A 24,030-nucleotide genomic window follows, 5' to 3' on the forward strand; every position below is an offset into this window, starting at 1 on the left:
TTTCCAGAACTCTTATTACTTGTGAGGCCAGTTACCTCAGTGCTTCTGAAGAGGCTGGCAGGAGTGAGCATGAGGGAGGAGGAAGGGGGAAAAAAAGCTAAAATATGTTTTATGTTGTTTCTCTCAGGTCAATCACTCTCCCTTACTGGAAAGCAGGGGCGGCTCTACCAATTTTGCTGCTGCCGAATTGCCGCCGCGGGACACGGACTGCTGCCCCATTCTGAATGCCGCCCCAAGCACCTGCTTGGAAAGCTGGTGCCTGGAGCCGGCCCTGCTGGAAAGGCCTTTATGAACATCAGCAAGGCAGCAGGACACACTACAGAAAGCTGCTTTATCTTGACATGGAATTTTAAAAAATGTGTCACTTTATAAAAAATGACAGGTTGACAGTGTCCTTTTAAGTCCTATTAAGCACCATCATATCATCAAAGGCTTTATACAGTAAATTGGCAGCTTGTTTTGTTCCTACCTGCATGGCCAAGCAAAGCGTGTTCAGCATGATGAGGACAAACATGATGTACTCAAACCCAGTGGAGTTCACCATATACCAGAACTTGTACTGGTAAGGATTTTTTGGGATGTACCTACGCAGGGGACGTGCCTTCAAGGCATATTCCACACACTGACGCTGTAAAAGCAGAAACACCAAAAGTTTCAGTTTAGGCTTCAAAATGAGAAGTTATGAAAATCTTGCACTTCATGTATGATTACTTCTGTTATAAATCCATGCATTGTATTTAGCAACTGAATATGATTTACTATGAGTGCAAACAGTTACAAAATACATAGAAGCCTAAGAAATAGGCAGTGTATATTTTTATTATGGCATGTTTACTATTAAGCACATTAATCTGGTAGTTTAGCAGGCCCTGTTCCGTCTTTAAATTTGGGGTTAGTAATATATACCACTTTACTCAGTTGTATAAGAAAAAAACATAAAATAATGCTAAGGAAAATCCTAAAATATTCAGCATTTATTTAGTGATTTGCATCTTCAGAGTGCTAAACAAACATTAATACTAATGAAATTTTCCTATTTAATCTTAATTAATACTAATAAATATGATTTATCTGGTTATAATCTAGCCCTTGTCTACACTGGGTTTTCAGCCACCCATGCAGCTGCACCAATATTAAACCAACAGTGTAATTAGCAACAGTGAAGTTTTGAAACCAGGGTAAAACTGCACTAGCAAATTCATGCTGCACAAGTGTAAACTGTGTCCACACAAAGGGTTCTGCATCAGTGCAGCTACAGTGGGGTCTGAAATCTTATTGCAGACCAGGCCTTAAAACTGACCAGATTTTTAACTGTTTGAGGAGTGCTTAATATACCTAATTCATAGAGCATAATACATCAGTGATGCTACCCAATGTACTAGGTATGTTCTTGCTAAAATAGATCTTACAATGGAATATTAGTACTTCAAAGAACATTACTACTGTACAAAAATTACTGCAGCTTTCTCTAGTCAAACAGTTAAGCCCAAGAAAGAGGACCATTTTTTTCTGAAGGTGCAAATCATTATTTCCCTACTGATCATGAAATGAAGGTAGAACAATCCCTTTGGTGTGGAATGGCTATTCCAGAATATTATATGTACACGTTGCATTTCATATTCCTGCTCCCTGTTTCAAGATCTACCTCTGTCTGTCCATAAGCAAATTTGAAATGGTTCTCCTTTCCTTGCTGTGCTAGTAGAAAAGTACTATATCCCAATGAAAGGGCCAAAATGTTGGGCTCTTTCCCCCTGCCCCAAATATGATGACCTTTGAGAACCAGTTTTTACTAAAAAGCCTTTTTTTGTACAGTGTAGGTAAGGTAGGTGTCTAGTGCCCTCTTCTGAAACCACAGCAGAATGGATGCTGGTTTTGTGCATGGTATGAATACAAAAGGGATAATTTATAAATGAAAAAAGGCATTATTTAGTTTAACCTGATTTTTGTCCAGCTCACAGTTCTTATACTCTTGTTCTCCCTGTTCTTGGAATGTAACAATGACAAAACCAACAAATATGTTCATCATAAAGAAGGCAATGATGATGATATAGATGATGAAGAAGATGGAAATCTCCACTCTGTAGTTGTATACAGGGCCTATATTCTCTGCATTTGAGTCTATGGCTTTGTATAGCAGCCTGAAAAACAAAAAAGAAAAAAATATGTTTTAACTGTTGTTAAAATGACAAAACCTGTAGATTATATTTTCACTTAGAGTCAATGAATAGTAACTAGAAATCTATTCCACATTATTTGAAGTTTGTTAGCAAAAGTTTCACCCGAAGGCCAAAACCTTTATGTGCTATCAATGGTTTCACTATTTAAAGGGGCAGGACTAAAGATCTCAGAAGATTAGTTGAAGTGTAACTAAAGAGACTATTTGGCTGCAAGATCAGGACCTAAATATTATAAGATTCCTCTAATTTTAACAAGAACAACCAAAAAACCCCCAAAACAAATGCTGTAGTCAGGAGTCACTTGGTGCTCTGAAGATCAATTTTTTGAGCAGCCTCACACTGATATCCAATGTGCACCCCCAGCTTTAAAATTGAATTGAGTTAGCCTGCAAAGGGAAGCTTGAATGTTGACCCGAATGACTTAATGTGCATTACAAATGTGTCCACAGCCACTCTGATTGAGACATTGAGCTGTGCTTGCCACAGTGATGTCACACAATCAAAGACCATCATGGAAAGCCTGTCCTTGAATATGTAGCCATTGTCCACAACAGACTAGAAAGATAGTGAATACCACCTGTTGGAATAACCTGGATACACAATCTAAGGAATATACTAAACACTTTGCACAGTTAAGACCCTCCCTCATTGTTTCTGCTTCCTTGACTTATAAATGGCAAACCTGGTCTATTTCAGAAGCAGGTAGATTAAGAAATACAGAATACAGGATCGCATGCCATTGACTGCATGCCTAAATGCAAAAGATGGAGGCAGGGAGGAAAGAAGTGCAATAAGAACTGCAGTATAAAGACTAGACTATTTTAGGGCTGCCCATTAACCACAGTTAACTCACTCGATTAACTCAAAAAAATTTACTGCAATTTAAAAAATTTATCATGATTAATCACAGTTTTAATTGCACTGTTAAACACCAACTGAAATGTATTACATATTTTTGGATGTTTTTCTACATTTTCAAATATATTGATTTCAATTACAACACAGAATACGAAGTGTATAGTACTCACTTTATATTATTATTTTTATTACAAATATTTGCACTGTAAAAATGATAAAAGAAATAGTATTTTTCAATTCACCTCGCAGAAGTACTGTAGTGCAATCTCTTTATCGTGAAAGTGCAATTTACAAATGTAGATTTTTTTGTTACATAGCAGCACTCAAAAACAAAATAATGTAAAACTTTAGAGCCTACAAGTCCACTGAGTCCTACTTCTTGTTCAGCTAATCACTAAGAGAAACAAGTTTGTTTACATTTAGAGGAGATAATGCTGCCCGCTTCTTATTTACAATATCGCCTGTAAGTGAGAACAGACATTTGCATGGCACTTTTGTAGCAGGCATTGCAAGGTATTTATGTGCTAGATATGCTAAATATTCATTATGCCCCTTCTTGCTTCGGCCACCATTCCAGAGGACATGCTTCCATGCTGATGATGCTTGTTAAAAAAATAATGTGTCAATTAAATTTGTGACTGAACTCTTTAAATCGCCTTTAAATCGCTGCCAGAGCCCCCTGCTACGGCTACTACCCTGGGGATCCGGCAGTGATTTCAAGGGCTGAAGCTCCAGGCCCTTTAAATTACCACCAGAGCCCCGGGGTTCCCAGCTGCTGCCAGTATGGTTGGCTGTGTACCAGCTCTTATCGGTATGCTGGACCGGACCAGACTGGCTTACTTTAACCTCTGGAGAGGGACAAGGTGTGGAACATGCTTTCAGAAGTCTTAAAAGAGTAACACTCCGATGCGGAAACTACAGAACCCGAACCACTGAAAAAGAAAATCAACGTTCTGCTGGTGGCACCTGACTCAGTTAATGAAAATGAATGTGCGTCCCACACTGCTTTGCATCATTATTGAGCAGAACTCATCATCAGCATGGATGCATGTCCTCTGGAATGGTGGCCGAAGCATGAAGGGACATATGAATCTTTAGTGCATCTGGCACATAAATATCTTGCAATGTCAGCTACAACAGTGCTATGCGAACACCTGTTCTTACTTTCAGGTGACATTGTAAACAAGAAGTGGGCAGCATTATCTCCTGAAAATGTAAACAAACTTGTTTGTCTGAGCCATTGGCTGAACAAGAAGTAGGACTGAGTGGACTTGTACGCTCTAAAGTTTTACGTTGTTTTATTTTTTAATGCAGTTATTTTTTACATAATTCTACATTTGTAAGTTCAACTTTCATGATAAAGAGACTGCACTACAGTACTTGTATTAGGGGAACTGAAAAACACTATTTATTTTGTTTTTTACAGAGCAAATATTTCTAATAAAAAATTAATATAAAGTGAGTACTGTACACTTTGAATTTTGTGTTGTAACTGAAATCAATATATTTGAAAATGTAGAAAACATCAAAAAATGTTTAAATAAATTACATTCTATTATTGTTTCACAATGTGATTAATCACAATTAATTTTTTTAATTGCGCAATTAATTGTGATTAATTTTTTTTATTGTCTGACAGCCTTAGACTATTTAGAATGTTTATAGGGCTAACTTCCCCCTTCATTAGTGACAATCAGGCTTTATATCCTTGGAGAAGATCTGATCTTTCAAGGTGCCAAGTGCCACAATTCCCCTTGACATTAGTGTAAGTAAAGGGACCACAGCACATCCCAGGATCAGGCCCATCATCTCAAGACTCTAAAAAGCGCAGGTGATTGTTTGCCATTCAGGAAGCGTCAGTGAAATTTTATTCAACTGTTTTGAGAAATGCAACATCTGTTAATGATATTATGGAAATACTGAATGTTCACTTACGCAGGCCAGCCTTCAAAGGTAGACACAGTAAAAAGGGCCATCATAGCAGACAGAACATTGTCAAAGTTGAAATCACTGTTTTGCCAAACCCTTTCTCTGACCATTGGATTATCAACATCTCCATCTTTATAAACAATGAATATTCCCCTGTAGAAGAAGAAAAGAAACAGAAACTGATTGTATAACACTTGGGAAGTATTCAATTAGTCACAGAATGATGCCATCCCTTCCCTGAGATATATATAGTTATATATATATATATATATAGTTCATTTCAATCAGTTTATTGGCGCTGTCTGCTCCTGACTTCATGTGCTCTGTGACATGCATTGGCTGCCTGCTAGTTTCTGGGTGGATTTTAAGGTGTTGGTTTTGACCTATAAAAAACTAAATGGTTTGGAACCTCCCTACCTGTGTTTGATGTGCTGGAGTTTGGTTTTCTTTATAATTCTGCTAAGGTGCTCAGAGGCTTCAGGGTATGACTGTCTTATAAATCAACATATTATATTTATTATTATTATTATTATTATTCAAAATAGTGTATATCTGATTTATAAAAAGAAAGGGTTCTCACCGGCAATCCTCAGGATTCTGTTTTGCTTCATCAGTGCACCGATAAAATTTTCCCTATTTATAAAACAAAAGATGTAGATGGAATGTGGGGCATAAAAATCAACTAAACTTAGAATCTGATCCTGTTATTGGCTCAGCAGGGGTACAACCCAGTTCCAACACAGAACCCTACTGAAGTCAGTTGGCAGGCCCTGGTGCAGGATCAGGCCTGAATGTGTTTTGAAGGAATTCATTTATTTACCTTAAAAAGCTGTACACCAATACAGGCGAACATGAACTGGAGCAGAGTTGTAACAATCATGATATTACCAATAGTTCTAATAGCAACAAAGACACACTGAACAACATGCTGTGAATAAAAGGGAAAAATAAAAGGATTTTAGTATAATTGAATTTTGTTACTTGGCATTATTGTAGAAAAATGTACACTGCATTAGCCACACACATTTTCTTAGATTTATAAGAAAAAATATATATTTATAAAATATATTTATATATTCACTTTATAAATTAATCAGTTAGAAAATATTCATTTGATGTTCACAGAATTAATTTAATGCTGCTACCAGAAATTAGCATGATTTTCTGAATGTATCAGCAGTCTGTTGAAAGTAGGCTACTTCAGATCTTAAAGTGACAGGCAGTACATATACACAGTGGAATTACAGTGAATAAATTGCAATGATATTTGGCTTGCTGCACTCATTATGTGTCAAAATCTGCCTTCAGTGATGCTGGTGATGCTCCAGATTTAAACTGCTGTGACTTAGAGCAGGATTTGGCAGGGACGGCTCTAGGCACCAGCAAAACAAGGAGGTGCTTGGGGCAGCACATTTCTAGGGGCGGCATTTCGGTGCCGGCCATGCCACCCCTAGAAATGTGCCCCAGCTCGCCTCCGCCTGCTCCCCTGAGCATGCCGCTGCCGCTCCGCTTCTCCCCCCTCCCTCCCAGGCTTGCTGTGCGCGAAACAGCTGTTTCGCGTAGCAAGCCTGGGAGGGAGGGAGGCAAAGCCGAGCAGCAGGGTGCTCGGGGGAGGTGGCGGTGGTGGAGCGGAGGTGAGCTGGGGCAGGGAAGGATTCCTCTACCCACCCCACCTTTACTTTCTGCACTGCCCCCCCCCCCCGGCTCACCTCCGCTCCACCTGCTCCCCTAAATGCGCTGCCTCTCCCTCGCCTGAGAGGAAGAGGGGAGAAGTGGGAGCAGGCAGAGCAGAGGTGAGCTAGGGCAGGAGGTTGGGGGGGAGCGGCAGGAAGCAATGGGGGGGGGAATGCGGCACGCCCGGGGGAGGAGGTGGGGCTCGGGATTTGGGGAAGAGGTTGGGAAGGGGCGGAGTTGAGGCGGAGCTGGCGGCGTGGGGGCACGAAAAAAAAAGCGGGGGCGGCCAAAAATTTTTTTGCTTGGTGCGGCAAAGATCCTAGAGCTGGCCCTGGGATTTGGACTAGCATATTTAAGAATCAAAAACTGATTTACAGCCCAGACCTGTGTCCTTATCCAGGGAAATTTCCTTTGGCTTCAGTGGGGGTTTTGCCTGCAGTAGGACTGCAGAATATCAGGGCAATAGAAACATAACTTGGAAAAAAATACAGATAAAAACCTTAAGTCCTTTTGCTCTGTTTATTGCCCTTAGAGGCCTCAAGACTCTTAAAACTCTCAGAATCTTCACAACAGAGATAGCACTTGATCTAGCGGGGGGGAAAAAAGCAAGCATTAGCCTGTTATTTCCTAAGTTTATTATTTTTCAATTGTCTTATTCTTTCACTAAAATTATCTATGTTCATGCAGTTCCCTTCTAGAAGGAAAAATTCTTATTTACTCCTTGGAGTAAATAAATATTTTGTAAGTTAGCATTTTGAAATACATCTCAGCTTCTTTACTGTTATCAAAAACACCTATTTAATTTCTCAAACATATCATGTGAGTGTCTTGGTTTCAGGAACAACTTAGGAATTAGAAGTACATGGGCTGCCCATACACTGTAGATCAGGTATGTTTTGTCATTGGGGAAAGATACTGGCCAAAGCATTCTTCGGTATTTTTGACAAACTACCCTGGGCTCTACCCTGTGAGATGCTGAGAGCCTGCTGCAAGATGATGAGCACCATCAGCTCCAATCAAGCGGAGCTGGAAATTTTCAGTACCCCACAAAAGATGCTCAGCATCTCGTATGACTGGGCCCTTCATTTGTCAGAGAGAGATAATACAGAGCATTTTGCTCAGTGCTGAGTAGCACGGACGAAGGTTTCTAACCATCAGAGGAGTGAAGTTCTGGAACAGCCTTCCAAGGGGATCAGTGGAGGCAAAAGACATATCTGGCTTCAGGACTAAGCTTGATAAGTTTATGGAGCGGATGGTATGATGGGATAGCCTCATTTTGGCAATTAATTGATCTTTGACTATTAGCAGTAAATATGCCCAATGGACTGTGATGGGATGTTAGATGGGGTGGGATCTGAGTTACTAAAGAGAATTCTTTCCTGGGTGTCTGGCTGGTGAGTCTTGCCCACATGCTCAGGGTTTAGCTGATCACAATATTTGGGGTCGGGAAGGAATTTTCCTCCAGGGCAGACTGGCAGAGGCCCTGGGGGTTTTTCACCTTCCTCTGCAGCGTGAGGCACAGGTCACTTGCTGGAGGATTCTCTGCACTTTGAAGTCTTTAAACCACGATTGGAGGACTTCAATAGCTCAGACATAGGTTAGGGGTTTATTACAGGAGTGGGTGGGTGAGATTCTGTGGCCTGTGTTGTGTAGGGGGTCAGAGTGGATGATCATGGTGGTCCCTTCTGACCTTGAAGTCTATGAAGTCTATGACTGGTGTGGTACTACCTGCCTCGTTGAATAACATAATTAATGAGATACTAGAGCAACCAGTGATAGGTAGAGTAGTGGAATAAAAATCGAGGAACAAGTTAATGATGCCCTACTCTTGCTCATTTCTAAGTCAATGGGAATTTTACTGTTGATTTCAAGTGCAGCAGAATTGAGCCCTTGACAAAGTAGTGGGAGCTGGAGTCTATTCTTAGATGGCTGTGGCTTGCCTGATCACAAGGGTAAAAAAATCCCGCTTCACCACCAATTATAGTTCTAAATGGCACAAGGCTACTATTTTGTCATGGAAATCATGGTATTCTCACTAATTGTGAATTTGAATAAAGTCTGCGATCCCTGCACTGGCCAGTGACGGTGCCTTTCCCCTCCAGGTTGCAACCTGACCCACAAGGTCACAGCACCACTCAGGTTTGATGTATCTGCCCTTCCATAGATGGAAACAGAGGAGCAGATATACCAAACCCGAATGGTACTGTGACCACCTGGGTATGGTTGCAATGCCTGGAACAGGGAGCTGGTCCCAGCCGCACAGGACAGGAGCTACTGCTGCAGAGGGAGCGTGGGGTGAGCTTACTCTCCAACAGCACCCCACCCTGCATGACACATATTTCTTTTCCTGCACCTCTGCCATGAAATGTATTAACATTTTACCCAAAAAAATCGTAACCTTATGCATAAGCTGCAACATACCAAGGAGTAGCTCTGTGAGTTACCCCTCTCAGGCACAATGCCCTCAGCTTATCCTGCTCTGGTGTGAAAGTAGGGAAGTAGTAATTTACTGCTGGCCCATACTTGAATTATAACATTTTCTATGCCACATTTTATTGCTCTGGAGGTGGAGGGGGAGTAACTAAATGCTAATTCTGCACACCCAGACTCAAGATATGAATAAAGGTGGCAGAATCTAAACCCTTACAAAGGGCCACTTTTACTTTAAAACCCCTGAGGAAAAAATATAGGCCACTTAAAATGTAACTGTAATACTTACTGAATCCCAAACGACACCAGAGAAACACCCACAACTAGCAAATCCAGCAAATTGAAGTAATTCCTGCAGAAAGACCCTTTGTGAAGGAATGCTCCAAAAGCTGTCATCTAAAAATAGAATGGTTACACATTTACTCTCTGTTTTTCTTCATTTAACCTGAAATTTAGGCTGTTTACAAGACATCTGTTGAGGCTGCAAATGTATAATCAAATATTTTATTGGTTACAATAATTAATATACAAAAAACAGTCTGAATATATATTCCTCCAAATTAAACAATTTGCATTTAAGCAACAGAACGAGATGTGGTAGTTGTTCCGGATATCAAAATGTTACACTTCTGTGTGTGTACAAAAGCTGAACTGATTAGGCCTTTACCATAGCACAGTAAAGGGGCTGCAAAAGCCTGGGAGAAAAATCTCATGCAGAAGCAGTGTAGGGCTGTTATATGCGGCCTTAGGCTGTCCCCCCTCACTGCCCCCACTGTAGGGGATGTGCTGGCTCACAAAGGGGTGTATCAGGGGATAGGGGAGGGAGTAGCTGTAGTGTTGAGGGCGACAGCCCTTCCCATCTGCGAAGTAGCCCACAGGTAGCTATCGAGAGATTGCAGTTAATTAGAGCAGCCTCTTCTATATTATGCTAGAGACTGCCCTGGCCTTGGGTGCAGGCAGAATTTGGGAAGCACAGAGATGTTCTCGGGTGGTACAAAACACTCAAGTCTATTACAGATATCTCTAACTTAATTAAGGTTATATATGGGTTCAAAAATGGATAGATGGAAACCTATTAAACCAATTATAAACATAAAACAGGCATTTCAAATAGAATTTTCTTTTTATGTATGGATTTTAATGGGTATAGATTGTACCACACCTAATCTGAACAAAAGTTGTCGGTAATGTCAAAATACCTGGTTGTCAGATAGACCCAGTTCATCTGCTATGTGAATACAGAATCTAATCTTCTAAGGTTCTAAATACCTCTTGGGAATTGCTGAGCACCCTCAACTACCATTGATTTCAAGGAGAATTAAGAGGCACTCAGTATCTCTCAGGAAGTGCTTGTTATTATCTCATAGTACTGGGCCCATAATCCCATTCATTAGCTAGAAAGAAAAAGCTGCCAACCTATAACATGGTGGTCTGGCCCCTTAGGGTATTTCTACACAGCCCACAAGCCGCTAAGCCCAGGTTGATAGACTTGGGTTCACGGGGCTTAAGTTAAAAACAGCAGTATAAACATTGCAGTTTTGATGGGAGCTTGGGCTCTGAAGCCTTGGGGTGGGGATAGCCCCTGAGCTCCAGTCCAAGAGCTGACTGCACAGCTATTTTTGGCACTGTAGCATGAGTCCTGCGTACTCTGGCTTGGAGGCTCACTTCCGCAGGCCATCACTGGCTATGTAGACATACCCTTAAGGACCAAGGGGTATGTGGGAACAGCTGGCTCTGTTCTGGAGGAAAACCCATCAGGCATGGTCCTTGGAATCAGCAAACCCTGCTGAACAATACCCAATGATTGGGTCTGATTCCCAGCTGGAGGTTATAAATGAGGGTCCCGGCTCCAAGAGCGGGTGAGGGGCACACATTCTCCTGTGGTTGCAGCAGAAGGCTGCAGGAAGGCCCCATGGATCCAAGTCCTAGGCTGGGAAGGTCCAGACCCTTCAGTTACCAGAGACCAGATGCCCCACGGTCTCAGCCAAGAACAAGACTATTAATTTTGTTATTGTCCTACATTTCCTTTTTGTTTTGTGTTGGAGACTAAACAGAGCCCTGGGGAAAGAGGCTATAAACTGAACTAGGAGTGGCTGTTTGTCCCAGAGTGGTGATCAACTCCATCAGTGAACACCTTAAAAAAAGATTCCACAAGTTATAAGTATATGTGTCCTACAACATATATCACTGTTTATGGGCTTGATCCTTGCAGCCCTTTCACACAAGAGCTCTTGTTAGCTTCAGTGGGCATTACACATCTGAAAAGGGCTGCTGGATCCAGAGACTGTTCTTTCTTTTATATGTCCTTCTGTTCTCATCTTCCTGTTAATCTTTCCCTCTTTGTGAGCCAAATGTTGCTCACCTGCTAAATATCCCCAAAGGTAGAAGAACAAAAACCTATTTTTAATACAAGCCCGAAGCTTACTGAAGTGAGATGTATGGAGACAATAAAGTCCACATAATATTCACAACTGTATTCTCACATGATCATATAGAGCACATCCTCTACCTATCCATATATCTGTCTGTCTATTCATTCCATCCCCATCACCATAGTGTGTGGGCACCTTCATAGTTAGTGTAACATGGGACACTCCCACACTGAAAGATACAGTTGTATAAAAAGACAGATCTAAGTCTCACCATATTTATATGGCTGCCCTCTGCTTTAATAATTATAAGTCCCATTTGAAGTCTTTGACAAAAACCATTATGCAAAAAAAACAGCTTGTTCTTTAAAAGGGTCAAGGGCAAGGCTTGGAAGTGGATGAGAAGAGTTGAACATTGTTGCAGCTCTCACGCAATGGAAGCTCAGTAGTCGCCCAGAATGTACTCAACAGGGCGAGCTTCTACTGCTCTGTGCTCAGCTAGCACTGCTGCCTCTTTCTTCTGTACAAAATTCCACAGGAGTGCTGACTGGCCTACGTAGGTATGCCATGGGCAGAACTGGGGCAGCAGCAGAAGTCTCACTCTGTCCCCTCTGCACTGCTCCAGGAGAGCGAACAGGATGGAAAGCTGGTTTAAAGAAACCAGTTGATTGGCATAGGTTTGTATAGTTGCTTCTGTATTCAGTCTTGACCCCCACATGGGGACATGTTGGAGTGGTCATGGCGCCAGTGAAATGGACCATAAGTGTTGTTCCAGCTGATGAAAATTAGACTAGCCCAGAAACTACTTTGACTTGCAACAGGAGCTAACCTAGCCCCAGTTCCCCCATAATTAAGGTTGAATTGGGTATTCGTATTTAAGCAGACATTCAATGTCTTTGCTATATATGAAATTAATACTACATATCCTCCCCCAACTTACTGCACTTACTCTTTGAGATCAGAATTAGTTTTCTGAGAATTTACTTCTAGTGACACTACACGATAATGATAGAGGCTTTTTTAAACATTGATGATCCCACATTAGATTATACTTACATTTTAAAGAGTTTTTCATTCTGCCCCTCCCCTGTGGTGTCACTACAGGGCAGAGTTAAGGTTTCATGTGTGTCTTAACTGCGTATTTCTGTATCTTACTATGGATTTCTTTATGTTTTAATCTTAACTCTGAATTTTTTGGTTTTAATGCTTGTTTTGGGGATAATTATAACTTTCTTGTAATATATTTTACCTTTAAGTTACATTAACTCCAGTTTCATCTTTTTTTTGGTCTGGAATTTAAATGAGATGTGCACATAATGTTCACTACATGTTTAACCCTGAATTAACTCTTGTTGTGAGTATTTAGCAACAGGACTTGGCATTGCAGAAAGCACAGTGCAAAACCCAGCATGGACAGTATGGAGAGCTCTAATCATAAGTAAGCATAGCCGAAGTTTGAGACATGTTAGTACAGCAACTTTACTGTTTTTACTTGTTTTGTCAAGTGTATAATTCTCTCTGCTCATCTCTCAGCATTGCTTTGATTTAACAATGGCAAGGACCATAGGAGGTTTTCACTTTCCTTGGCAGCATGGAGCTTGGATCTTCTGCTGGGCTCATCTGGGCATGTCTCACCTGATCAGTTCCCTGCCATTCAGTACATTGGTGACCCCTCAGTCTTTCCTGTCCTCTGTCTGGGGCTCACAGCAGTTTCATCCCCTAGGGACTGAAATGCTTTAGTCTAACCCAAGTTATTGGGTTCAATATAGGATTATCTGGGTGAAATTTAATGGCCTATGTTATACAGGAGGTCAGACTAGATGATCTAATGGTCCCTTCTGGCCTTAAACTCTATGGAACTATGAAACAATAAATAATAAGAATACTTAGTACTTATGCTAGCATTTTACATCTTCAGAGCTCTTTACAACTATTAACTAATTTACTATTTTCTTAGCAGGCTCCTCACTACTGAATATAAGAAATCATGGGATATAAGCAGGAGTAGGTGAACACTTACAAACATAAAAATAGTTTACTATATAAAATACAGGTTATCTTGTAAACAGCCCAAATATTGCATTATCTGGTATTAATCAAAATTCACTGTGAAAAGAACAAACCAATATGAACTAAGCTGGTAGAAGAGTTTTTGTTATGCTTAATCCTCAGCTGGAAATGCAAAGTTTATGTACGGATTCTTACTGTACCAAAAATTCACTGGTATATGTCAAAGCTAGTCAACAAGTGACTTATGGCTGTTGTTCATTGCATGAAGCTTTCAAGCATCTTGTGATGGCTATAAAATGTATATAGCTCTAAAGAAGTCTTTTATACATATCTAATTATTCTTCATGATTCATTCTCCATTTGTCACCTAGACTGCACCAGGTAAACATAAACCCTAGTTTTACTGCTGCTTTGCCAGAGTAATCTTCATATATCTAAAAGTTGAGTAGCCCCAGTGTATGGTCTTAATAATCAGTACACAAACTGTACATTCAAATATCAGTTCTGAACTCATGCATGGGTAATACATTTAAGCAAGCATATTTATGCCTTTCTGAGTATTTAAATGTATGCCCAAGATAAGATAAAATGCAAAGTATCTTAGACTATAAATAAACGCAATATATCTTGCAAGTCCTGTTGCAAGAAAATAGTTGTCTACTATTTTAGCTCTATGAATATAGTTCAGCAAGAGAAATGAGAAAATCCATGCTCCCTCTTTAAAAGATTTATGATCTTTTTGGAAATGCCAGAACAAGGAGGAGGAAAGCTCATGCGCAGTGAATTATTTTTCCCTTTTCTGACAAACTGTAAGTGTAAAAAAGGGTAAAAAATGAATTATTAAATTGATGTGATGATAAAAAGTAGCTTCTACATGCACCCAAAGGTCAAAGATAACCAATCAAAACTATAAAATATTGTCAAATTAAAAAATCCTTTGGTTTAAAAAGAGTTTAGCTTTGATCGTTTAGGGAAAAGGTGGAGAACACTTCAAGTGCCTTTTCTTGGTAGGTGACACACAAGGAAAATCCTTTTAAACAAACTTCTTTATAAACCTGTTACCTTCAAAATGATCTCAAATGTAAACATACTAGTGAAGACATAATCTGCATACCCTAGGATCTGGAAGGTAAACAAAAAGTTACAAACATTATTGCTAAAGCTGCTATTGAGCTAACAAGGATCAATTAACAATTCATTACCTTTAACAGGATTTCAACAGTAAAGATGGCTGTGAAAGCATAGTCAAAGTAACCAAGTATCTGCAAGGTATAATATGTGCCACAGTAAGAAATCCATCTATAAATAAATATTTACAATTTAGATCACGTGCACAAAAATACCTACTTTAATCTAAGAATTTAGTTGGGAAATGTAGGCAAAGTAATTTGAACTTTTAGCTACTGCATATCTATTTTTTGTTTATTTTAAAGTTCATTAGAAGTTACTAAGTTCAAAGTGAGATTTCTTCTATCATAAAATGATAGGACCAAATATGCAATATTTTCTTTCAATTTAGACCTTTCTCCTATCAGTAGGGCCCTACCAAATTCACGGCCATGAAAAATGCGTCACGGACCATGAAATCTGGTGTCCCGCGTGAAACCTGGTCTCCCCCAAGAAATCTGGTCTTTTGTGTATATAGTATACAGATTTCACATGGGAAACCAGCGTTTCTCAAACAGGAGGTCCTGACCCAAAAAGGGGCTACGGTGGGTTGCAAGGTTACTGTAGGGGGTCCATGGTATTGCCACCTTTACTTTTGCGCTGCCTTCAGAGTTAGATGGCCGGAGAGCAGTGGCTGCTGGCCATGCTCTGGAGGCAGCACCTCGCCACCGGCGGCGCAGAAGTAAGTCTGGCAATATTGAGACTCCGCTACAGTAACCTTGAGAGCCTCCCCCACAACATCCTTTTGGGTCAGGACCTCTATAGTTACAACACCATTGAATTTCAGATTTAAATATATGAAATCATGAGATTTATGATTTTTAAAATCCTATGACTGTGAAATTGACTAAAATGGACTGTGAATTTGGTAGGGACCTACCTATCAGCTTTCAGATGTTCTTTCTTCTGATTCCAATATACTTACAGACTCTCAGACAAACAAAAGCTTATTAATAATGTACTTTTTCCATCACAGTATTGAATCGAAAAATTAGACTGTCATATACTTTGTCAGATTTACTAAATCAGTCTAAATATTGCTATGTATATTTTGTTGCTGTGGTAGGCGGTATGTACTGGCTACAGGATCACATAGCAAAATTAATGAATAAGTAAAGTACCTAAAATCTACTAACACATTTACTTTTTCTCTTGTATTTTGGCATATATAGCTGTGAGTAATTTATGGAAAATTAAATAAAAATAACAGTAGAGTCAAAGGTGACGTGCAGAGCTTTCAGAATGACCTTGGGTGAAATCCTCACTCCGCTGAAGTCAATGGGAGCTTTGCCATACACTTCAAGACAGCGAGGATTTCACCTGTGTAAGGAAACAGTGCATTTATCTTTAGCACCTACCCAGGGCAACTAACAAGCAATCCAACATTAGTTTTCCTTTCAAGGGAATTACCCAACTACGCATTTGTTCTTCCGGTCAGAAACATGATGCCAGTGATCAGCAGCTAATGAAATGGCAGGGAAAATTCAATAATGGACAACAGGGAAAAGGGGCCCATATTAGATTAGACACAGGGAAATCTACTTTTCATTTCAGCCAAAGCTCAGATGCTTCTGGTTCCTGCAATAGCTGAAAAAATATAAATAGCAAAGCCTTTCAGCAAAGACTGGCAAGAGACCTATTCTAGAATATCAAAGGAAGTACTGCAAACCATTACACTGCAGCATGACAACAGTGTTTTATTTTGCCTTCTGAATTTTAGCAATGGAAGGAAGAGGTCACCAAGAACCACTTTTTCCCCTCACTATATCTGTGTTGGAGCTAGGCAAAACACTGGGGGTAGCACATTTTGAACTCGTCAGCTAGCACACAGAGAAAGTATGACCTACTGGATCAGAGATATAGCCAAGGCAGGCAGCCCCTCTTTCTGCATTCTTACTAATATAATGAGCTAGGTAAAGACAGCCTGGTTGTCACTGGGGATCAAACCCAGGACATTCACACCAAAAGCACCGGACACTACTGAGTTAAAGAAGTAACTCCTTCAGCTTTGAGCAGAAGGCTCCCATAAAAGTCACATGGGTCAGCCTCTAAAAGTAGATGTGGTCCTGTGCATGAAGCCCCATTAGCAAAGCTTGCACTGAACAGATCTGAGGCCTACTGGAATTCAAGACCCAGCTTGAGAGTCATTTAGAATGGGGCCCTATTTGTAGAGATATCATTTCCAGCAGCAAGGATCAAACTTTTCAGAACTTTCTGGACTTCAGCTTTCAAAACACAAATCCCTACCACCTGAGCTAACAGAACAGCACCAGTTGCTGTCACTAATTAGAAGGTTCTTTTACTCACTGGGGCCAGCCACTGTGGGAAACATGGTTGTATGTATTAGGTCAATGTAGAATCCAGATGCCGGAGTATAGGCGCAACACACTGCACATCTCTGAAGGGCAAGGAGCACACCTGGCCCCACCTCCACTTCCCTCAGGCGTTCTGCCTGTGTGCCCCCTGCAAAGGGATACTCCTTTACAGCCTGTCTATTCAGGAGCTACACCTGCTCAGCATTCTTCTAGCTGCAAAAGACAGTAATCAGCCCTTCAAACTGTTTCCAGAGTAAGTCTCATACTGTGGGTGGAACTCAAGGATTTGCTACTTGCTGTCTCTTCCTTATCTGTTAGTGTGACTTATTTATACGAACATACTTAACCAGATTGTATAGATAGGAAAAGCACATATTTCCACTGAATATTTTATGAAGGAATACAAGTGTCTGTGCTCTGACCTCTTTTTACCTCTAAACAAAGTTAAGATTTTTTAAAACATTTTTTTCTTCTATTGTCAAGCGCCAAGTTCTGTGGACCACACAGCAACCCCTCCCCCGCTCCAGGTTTCAGAGCCCAGGCTCTCACCCGAGCCTGAATGTCTACACTGCTATTTTTAGCCCTGTAGCACAGGTCCCATAAGCCCAAGTCAGTTGACCTGGGCTCTGAGACTCACTGCTGCAAGTCTTTATTTGCAATGTCAATGCACCTGCTGAGGCCTGGAAGAGGTCAGGGCCTCTATTCAATCCCCCTCTGATCCTGCCCCATCTTCCTTCTGCAGGGTCTGAAGAGGCTATTGGAGCCGCAGAGCAGCCTCCGTACATCAAACTACAGGCAAGAGAAAGAGGGGGCCTGGTGATATAAGCTCAGTCATAGCAACCCAAAATTCCCTATATGGTATTCCCTATAGCAGGGATCAGCAACCTTTGGCACACGGACCATCAGGGTAGGCCCCTGACGGGACAGGATGGTTTGTTTACCTGCTGTGTCTGCAGGTTCAGCCGATCGCAGCTCCCACTGGCAGAGGTTCGTCGTCCCAGGCCAATGAGGGCTGCGGGAAGCGGCGGCCAGCACATTCCTCAGCCCGCGCCGCTTCCCACAGCTCCCATTGGCCTGGGACGGTGAACTATGGAAATCGGCGATCGGCCAAACCTGCGGATGTGGCAGATAAACAAACCATCCCAGCCCGCCAGGGGATTACCTTGATGGGCCGCGTGCCAAAGGTTGTCGATCCCTGCCCTATAGGGTTGCTTCTTTACATTTCTTCTTCGTAACAACAATTTCATACTTATATAAAGTGTATAAAGCTGATAGGAAGCTGAGGGGCTTCTTCTTTACATCACTAATGCTGGATATGCAGCAGTGGTGAAATGTTAGGAGATATGATATTGGGCCGGAGTATGCACTCCTTGTATCTAACTCAGTTTGTATAAGGTCACCCATCACCATGGTATATGAGTGCCAAGCAAAGCTCCTATTGAACTCAAGAGCACAGAGTACTCTAGATTGGTACAGTGCTTGTTTCAGCTATAGGGAGCCATTTTCAGGTAACATGGTTATCTACTTAACAAATGAGCTCCTCTTTTGTTGGATTGTAACTCACCCACCCATTTTTCATGGGAACCTTAAGGGTGCCTAGAATTATAGTGATTTTTTTTTACTCTGTGGTTACTGTTTTAAAATTATTTAAGTAGAAAAACATATGTATAAATCACATCCAACCTAACCACTTCGTAGTGGTCATTTCAGACATTTAAGATGAATACAGCAGAAGTTTTATATTTCTGAATTTGAAAGAAAGAAAGAAAGAAAGAAAGAAAAAGACAATTTCTCAAGCTGACCATTAAAAATCAGACTGCAACTGCTGAACAGTATTACTTTGTTAATGTATGAATATCTTCATACACAGAAGTGATAGGGCTGTCCATATGTCTGTGGATTCATCATAAGATAACTTGAATATATGAAAGAAGCAAATGGGAGAACAGGAGAAAAGAGATTTCTATTCATAGATGAATTGCATACCAATGTATGTAACACGTGGCTCTCCAGAAACAGATACATTTCTACCTAGTACCTTTTTCTTTCGTTGTCAGGGTGTATAATGTACATTTATAAGCTGAAAATATATTCAAAATCAGATTCAAATAATAACACTTTTAAAAAATGAATTAAAATGTTCTGCTTTTCATGTCATAATTTTTTAAAATTAAATTGTTCATTTGATTTTTTTATTTACATGTGGCCTCATCCTGCCACCAATTACTCATGTAATTGAAATAACTAATTTGCATGAGAAAAGATCAGACCCATAACATCAACACAGATAAAAAGTAAAATTCATTTAGAATTAAAATATGCTCTCTCTGTTCCATGCATTACTTTTCAAAGGGATCCACACTAGTTAGTAAAGGTAGTATAAATAGTATTTTATTCTTTGTAAAATTGTAAAATACTTAACATTTTACTATGTGTAGCGAGAAAAAAAAATCAAATATATGTAGACTAGTTAAAATGTGCTATCATGTAGGTCTACACTATAAAAATAAGCATATTCCAAGCATAATGATTACTTATTAGTCAGAAGGAAGGCATAATAAGTTAAAAATTTGTTATGTAGACTCATCTATGTATTTTTGCTTACGTTATTTCGAAAAGAGTGACTGCGAATTGGGTCTTCTGCCGCTAGGGAAACACTGCTGAGCATGATGAAGACAAGGATGAGGTTTGTAAAGATGTGGTGGTTGATGAGCCTGTGGCATCCCACTCGAATTCTGAAAAAGAGGCAGAAAAATACGCATGTGTAAATAATTTACAGCAGGCAGGGCTCACAAAGAGCAAGTGTTCTAAGCTTCTCTGCCAAGCTTATGGCAACAATTCTAAGAGCAGGGCTGGATTCGGCTTTCAGATATACCCAGGTAAATCCAGAGCAACTGCTTTGATTTAAACTTTGGTAAAGGATTTCAAAATCTGGCCCATAGACTTTGAGGCTAGGATTGTCAAAGGAGTCTAAGGGAGTTAGGTTCCCAGTTCCCACTGATTTTCAATGGGATTTTGATGCCTAACTCCTCTAGGTTTCTTTTAAAACCCCAGTATTGGGCCACACTGTGCATATGCAAAGGGGTCCATGCTAGCAGATATTCCTATGAAGGAGTAAAGCCTTAATTTCAGGCTCAGTGAGAAAGGCTTAATTTCAGGCTCAATGAGTCTGGACCAACTCTCATTAAAGCCAATGAAAGTATTCCTAAATTGACTTTGTGGGAGTTGGACTGGGCTCAGTATCTCATTTAGATACTTCAGGGCTCTATTCAAACCAGAATTTCCTAATGAGGCTACCAGTTGTTCCAAGATTGTGCTTGCTACTAGGAAGCTACCACGTAATGCTGATTTCAGCTTTACACAGGATTAGAGTCATAGAACCCAGTTCGGGTCTCATTCCAGCTGAACACTTCAATAGAGTTACTTCACGTTTACATCAGTGGAAAAGCAGAATCAGCAGAATGAAATAGTTTTGAAAGCTTCCCATGAGAAGTCAGTGGGTTCTTAAGGAATCTATTCTCCTCTTAGTAAATAAAGGATTTCTGTATGTTCTGGTACTGTTAATTACCTTCCATGATAACAGAAGCTACCTAGGTTTCAGAGTAGCAGCCGTGTTAGTCTGTATTCGCAAAAAGAAAAGGAGTACTTGTGGCACCTTAGAGACTAACCAATTTATTTGAGCATAAGCTTTCATGAGCTACAGCTCACTTTATCGGATGCATCCGATGAAGTGAGCTGTAGCTCATGAAAGCTTATGTTCAAATAAATTGGTTAGTCTCTAAGGTGTCACAAGTACTCCTTTTCTTTTTACCTTTTTAGTGAAGTTTGTCTTTCTGTGAAAAGTGCTGCTTGACAGGTCTGGAGACTGAAGTCATTTATTAACTGAATCAATATAACAAGGACAGCAGTCGAATAAACTGCCCCACACATACACTGCTCCACAAATGTTCCTCATACCTGACCTGGAAGGACCTCTAGTGGTGAGATGGTAACTGTTTCCAAGCCAAGTCATTCTTTAACTTGTATGCTGAGACTGCCAGTGAGATTGCTAATTGTGTTGATGGTTTTATGACGTGGACTCTACTCACTTCACATGCACAACTGAACAGCTACGAGATGGTCACAGGTTTCAGAGTAGCAGCCGTGTTAGTCTGTATCCGCAAAAAGAAAAGGAGGACTTGTGGCACCTTAGAGACTAACCAATTTATTTGAGCATAAGCTTTCATGAGCTACAGCTCACTTCATTGGATGCATTCAGTGGAGCTGTAGCTCACGAAAGCTTATGCTCAAATAAATTGGTTAATCTCTAAGGTGCCACAAGTCCTCCTTTTTTTAGATGGTCGCAGTTTCCATCGACTAACAAAACAGCTTTCTTCACCACTGCCCAAGTCTGGAATCATACCTAGAGATGAAAGGCTCTATATCCCAATCCCAATTCCCTAAAGCACCCAGGTTTTATTGTTTTTATTTTTATTTTTTTCATTTATCTTTGCTTTTATTGTTATCTTCAGTGCTGAATTTTGGAAAATACCACCATACCAATGGGATATAAGGAACCAAATTCATTTATTTAATGAAATATGTAAGGTCCAATCTTGCTCCCATTGAAGTCAATGGGAGTTCTGCCCTGGACTTCAGTGAGGGCAGAATTAGCTCTTCAGTGATGAAGCCCCCAAGCACAGAAGTGACATTTAGAAAGGTGATATTTACGGGTTGGTGCTGCTGAAAATGAAGAAGGCACTCCCTTCAGGAATTGGTGTTATCTTCTCCTTCATATTTAGTTCAGATATTCTTCGGGGACGTGGGCCAACTGGTACCTCTGGTTCATTTTCCTCATCTTCCTCATCTTCACCTACTTTAAATTAAACACTTTTTTACTAAAAATAAAAAAGATTAAATTTTTGTTCATAACAATATACAATTATTGCTTGTATTAAAATATATATTCAACAAATGGCATTAAAAATCTGTTAATTAATACAAAAACATTCCCATAGGTGTCAGAGACATATCTTTCATTAATCAATTTACACACCAAAGGGACTCTTTAGGGAGCTTTTCATAGTCATTTAGTGCCTAATTCCTATTGAAATTTAGTGCAGTGAGTCAAAGTCCTTACCACATCTTAGATGGAGAGGGGTAGTGGCTTTAGGTTAATTTTTGCAATGATTGGTGGCTTTCCCTCCACACATCCCATAACCTCTCACTTTCCTGTATATAAAGTCCAAGTAATTGGACTCTGCACAATGGTGGATGTTAATGCCACTCACCTGCCTCAGTGGGTGCAAAACCAGATGGGCAGTGATTGCCACAGCCCCATTAGAAAGGGAAAGGACAGCACATTCTGGAAATGACACCTCCCCCCACCAGAGACTCTGTCCACTCATTGGTCAGTGGGGGGAGGTAAGGAGCTGATTGGTCTGTCATTCTCTCATTTCATTAATTTAAACCCTACCCTGGGGCATGTGGAGCTCTATTTCAGCAGCCCAATCCTCACTTCCTGTAGATGTAGTTTTGGGAATGTGTTTGCAGATGCTGCAGGTCTGTCCAAGTGCCTGTTTTGGGGGTCAGGAAAGAATATTTTCTTCCCGTTGGGGCCAAACTGGCAGAGTCCTGGTAGGTTTTTTCACCTTCCTCACAGCATCCTCGAAGCACAGTTAGATTTAATAGGAATAGAATTCAGTCATTAGTGGTAGTACTTAGTAGGATATTAGTTAGTTGCAACTAGTGGACCATTAGCCTTGGTGAAAAGGCTAAAAGGGACGGTTCCCAGAAGTAAAAGACCTGGGATTTTGCTGATGGGCCTTGCACTCATGGGACAGGAGGACACCTTGTTGCCTTCGTAGGTCAAGGTTCCCCCCATTTTAATACCATCTGTCCCCTTCCTGGGGTGTGTGAAATGATTCAGAAGAGCAGGCTGAGTCCTAGGGCTAGGCTGAGAAGAATCTATCCCAACCTGTGGGTTATATGGTAGGAGCCCTCCAACCCCTGCACTGGAACCACTTAAAATGCCTGGTAGATGAGAGTATGGGTAACAAGGTGGGTAGTGCCCCTCCCCTGTGTTAAGTTTAATAAAATTGCAGCCTGTCACTTAACATCCCTGCGTCTGTCCTCACTTGCCAATGTGTCTAGATCAAGGGTTCACAGAGCGGGTGGGAGGTAGTAGGATGTCTGTAACAGCTCTACAGCTGGTGAGACAGAAGCAACCTGATTTTTGACTGAAATGTGTGTTAGCAGGAAGCCATCAGAAGCTCATAAGATGATATCTACCCATTTCAAGGAAGTTCCAGATTCTGCCCCAAATCCAGATAACTATTATTAGATGAGCTATCAGACTTTATGTGTACTCTCTAAATGGGCTGTAGAAAAAGCAATAGCACCACATTCCACAGGCCAATATAACTGCTGACATCAGAGGGTCTAACTCCACTGACTTCAAAGGAATTGAGTCAAGACAAGGTAATGGTAAATGTGACTGTACATTTACATTTCAATGTACTGACTTAAACATGTTTATAATCTTGCTGGCATACCTGGTACGTCGCAAGGTGGATAGGGGTCTTTGTCCTCATCTTCTCCTTCTCGATATTCAGCAATTGTAACCTATGGCAATGGCAAAAAGACACTTCAGAAGAAAATTAAACTTCAACATTTAATTGATGCATGTAGATGATCCAAAAAACAAAACAAATAAATTATTCAATACCAAAGAAGCCAGGTACATGCTTACTCTCTCAGTGTATCAACAGAGCCATGATGGTTTGATCACTTTGGAAGTGAGCAAGAGAGGAAAGCTGTAATCTTTGTTAAAAGTCTGGTTTTTTAAACCCTATATACATTTTTGTGATTCTACACTTAGGCAAAAAGATCTGCGGAATGTAATAGGGATAAAACTGGTAGGGTTCTATGGAAATTACATGGAGTGGTTTGAAAATTCTATAGGAAGTTTATAATTCAGTATTGCCTTCTAAAGGACTTTTCCAGCAGAAATCTACAAGGAGCCTAAAGCTATAGGTTATGCTAAACCTGACAATGTTAACTTACTCTATGCTCTAAAACTCCTCTCCCCAGAGAAATTGTAGGGGATCGGGAGGAGCAGGT

The 24,030-nt window shown here is 40.5% G+C and overlaps 1 protein-coding gene across 1 annotated transcript in view; it reads right to left on the reverse strand.

Annotated features, from left to right (window-relative positions):
* The window catches only part of CACNA1D (calcium voltage-gated channel subunit alpha1 D), a 328,116-nt gene that overhangs the window by 86,795 nt on the left and 217,291 nt on the right, over nt 1-24,030 (reverse strand). Inside the window, exons 19-29 of the mRNA XM_077821490.1 lie at nt 23,463-23,532; nt 21,640-21,784; nt 19,535-19,664; nt 14,510-14,569; nt 9,358-9,464; nt 7,138-7,225; nt 5,785-5,892; nt 5,545-5,597; nt 4,971-5,117; nt 1,937-2,138; nt 470-628 (exon numbers count right to left, since the gene is read on the reverse strand). Of these exons, the coding sequence (XP_077677616.1) occupies nt 470-628; nt 1,937-2,138; nt 4,971-5,117; nt 5,545-5,597; nt 5,785-5,892; nt 7,138-7,225; nt 9,358-9,464; nt 14,510-14,569; nt 19,535-19,664; nt 21,640-21,784; nt 23,463-23,532 (1,269 nt within the window). The remainder of the gene's footprint in view (nt 1-469; nt 629-1,936; nt 2,139-4,970; nt 5,118-5,544; nt 5,598-5,784; nt 5,893-7,137; nt 7,226-9,357; nt 9,465-14,509; nt 14,570-19,534; nt 19,665-21,639; nt 21,785-23,462; nt 23,533-24,030) is intronic.

The sequence above is a fragment of the Eretmochelys imbricata genome, chromosome 7, assembly GCF_965152235.1.
Source record: "Eretmochelys imbricata isolate rEreImb1 chromosome 7, rEreImb1.hap1, whole genome shotgun sequence".
Classification (NCBI taxonomy): domain Eukaryota; kingdom Metazoa; phylum Chordata; order Testudines; family Cheloniidae; genus Eretmochelys; species Eretmochelys imbricata.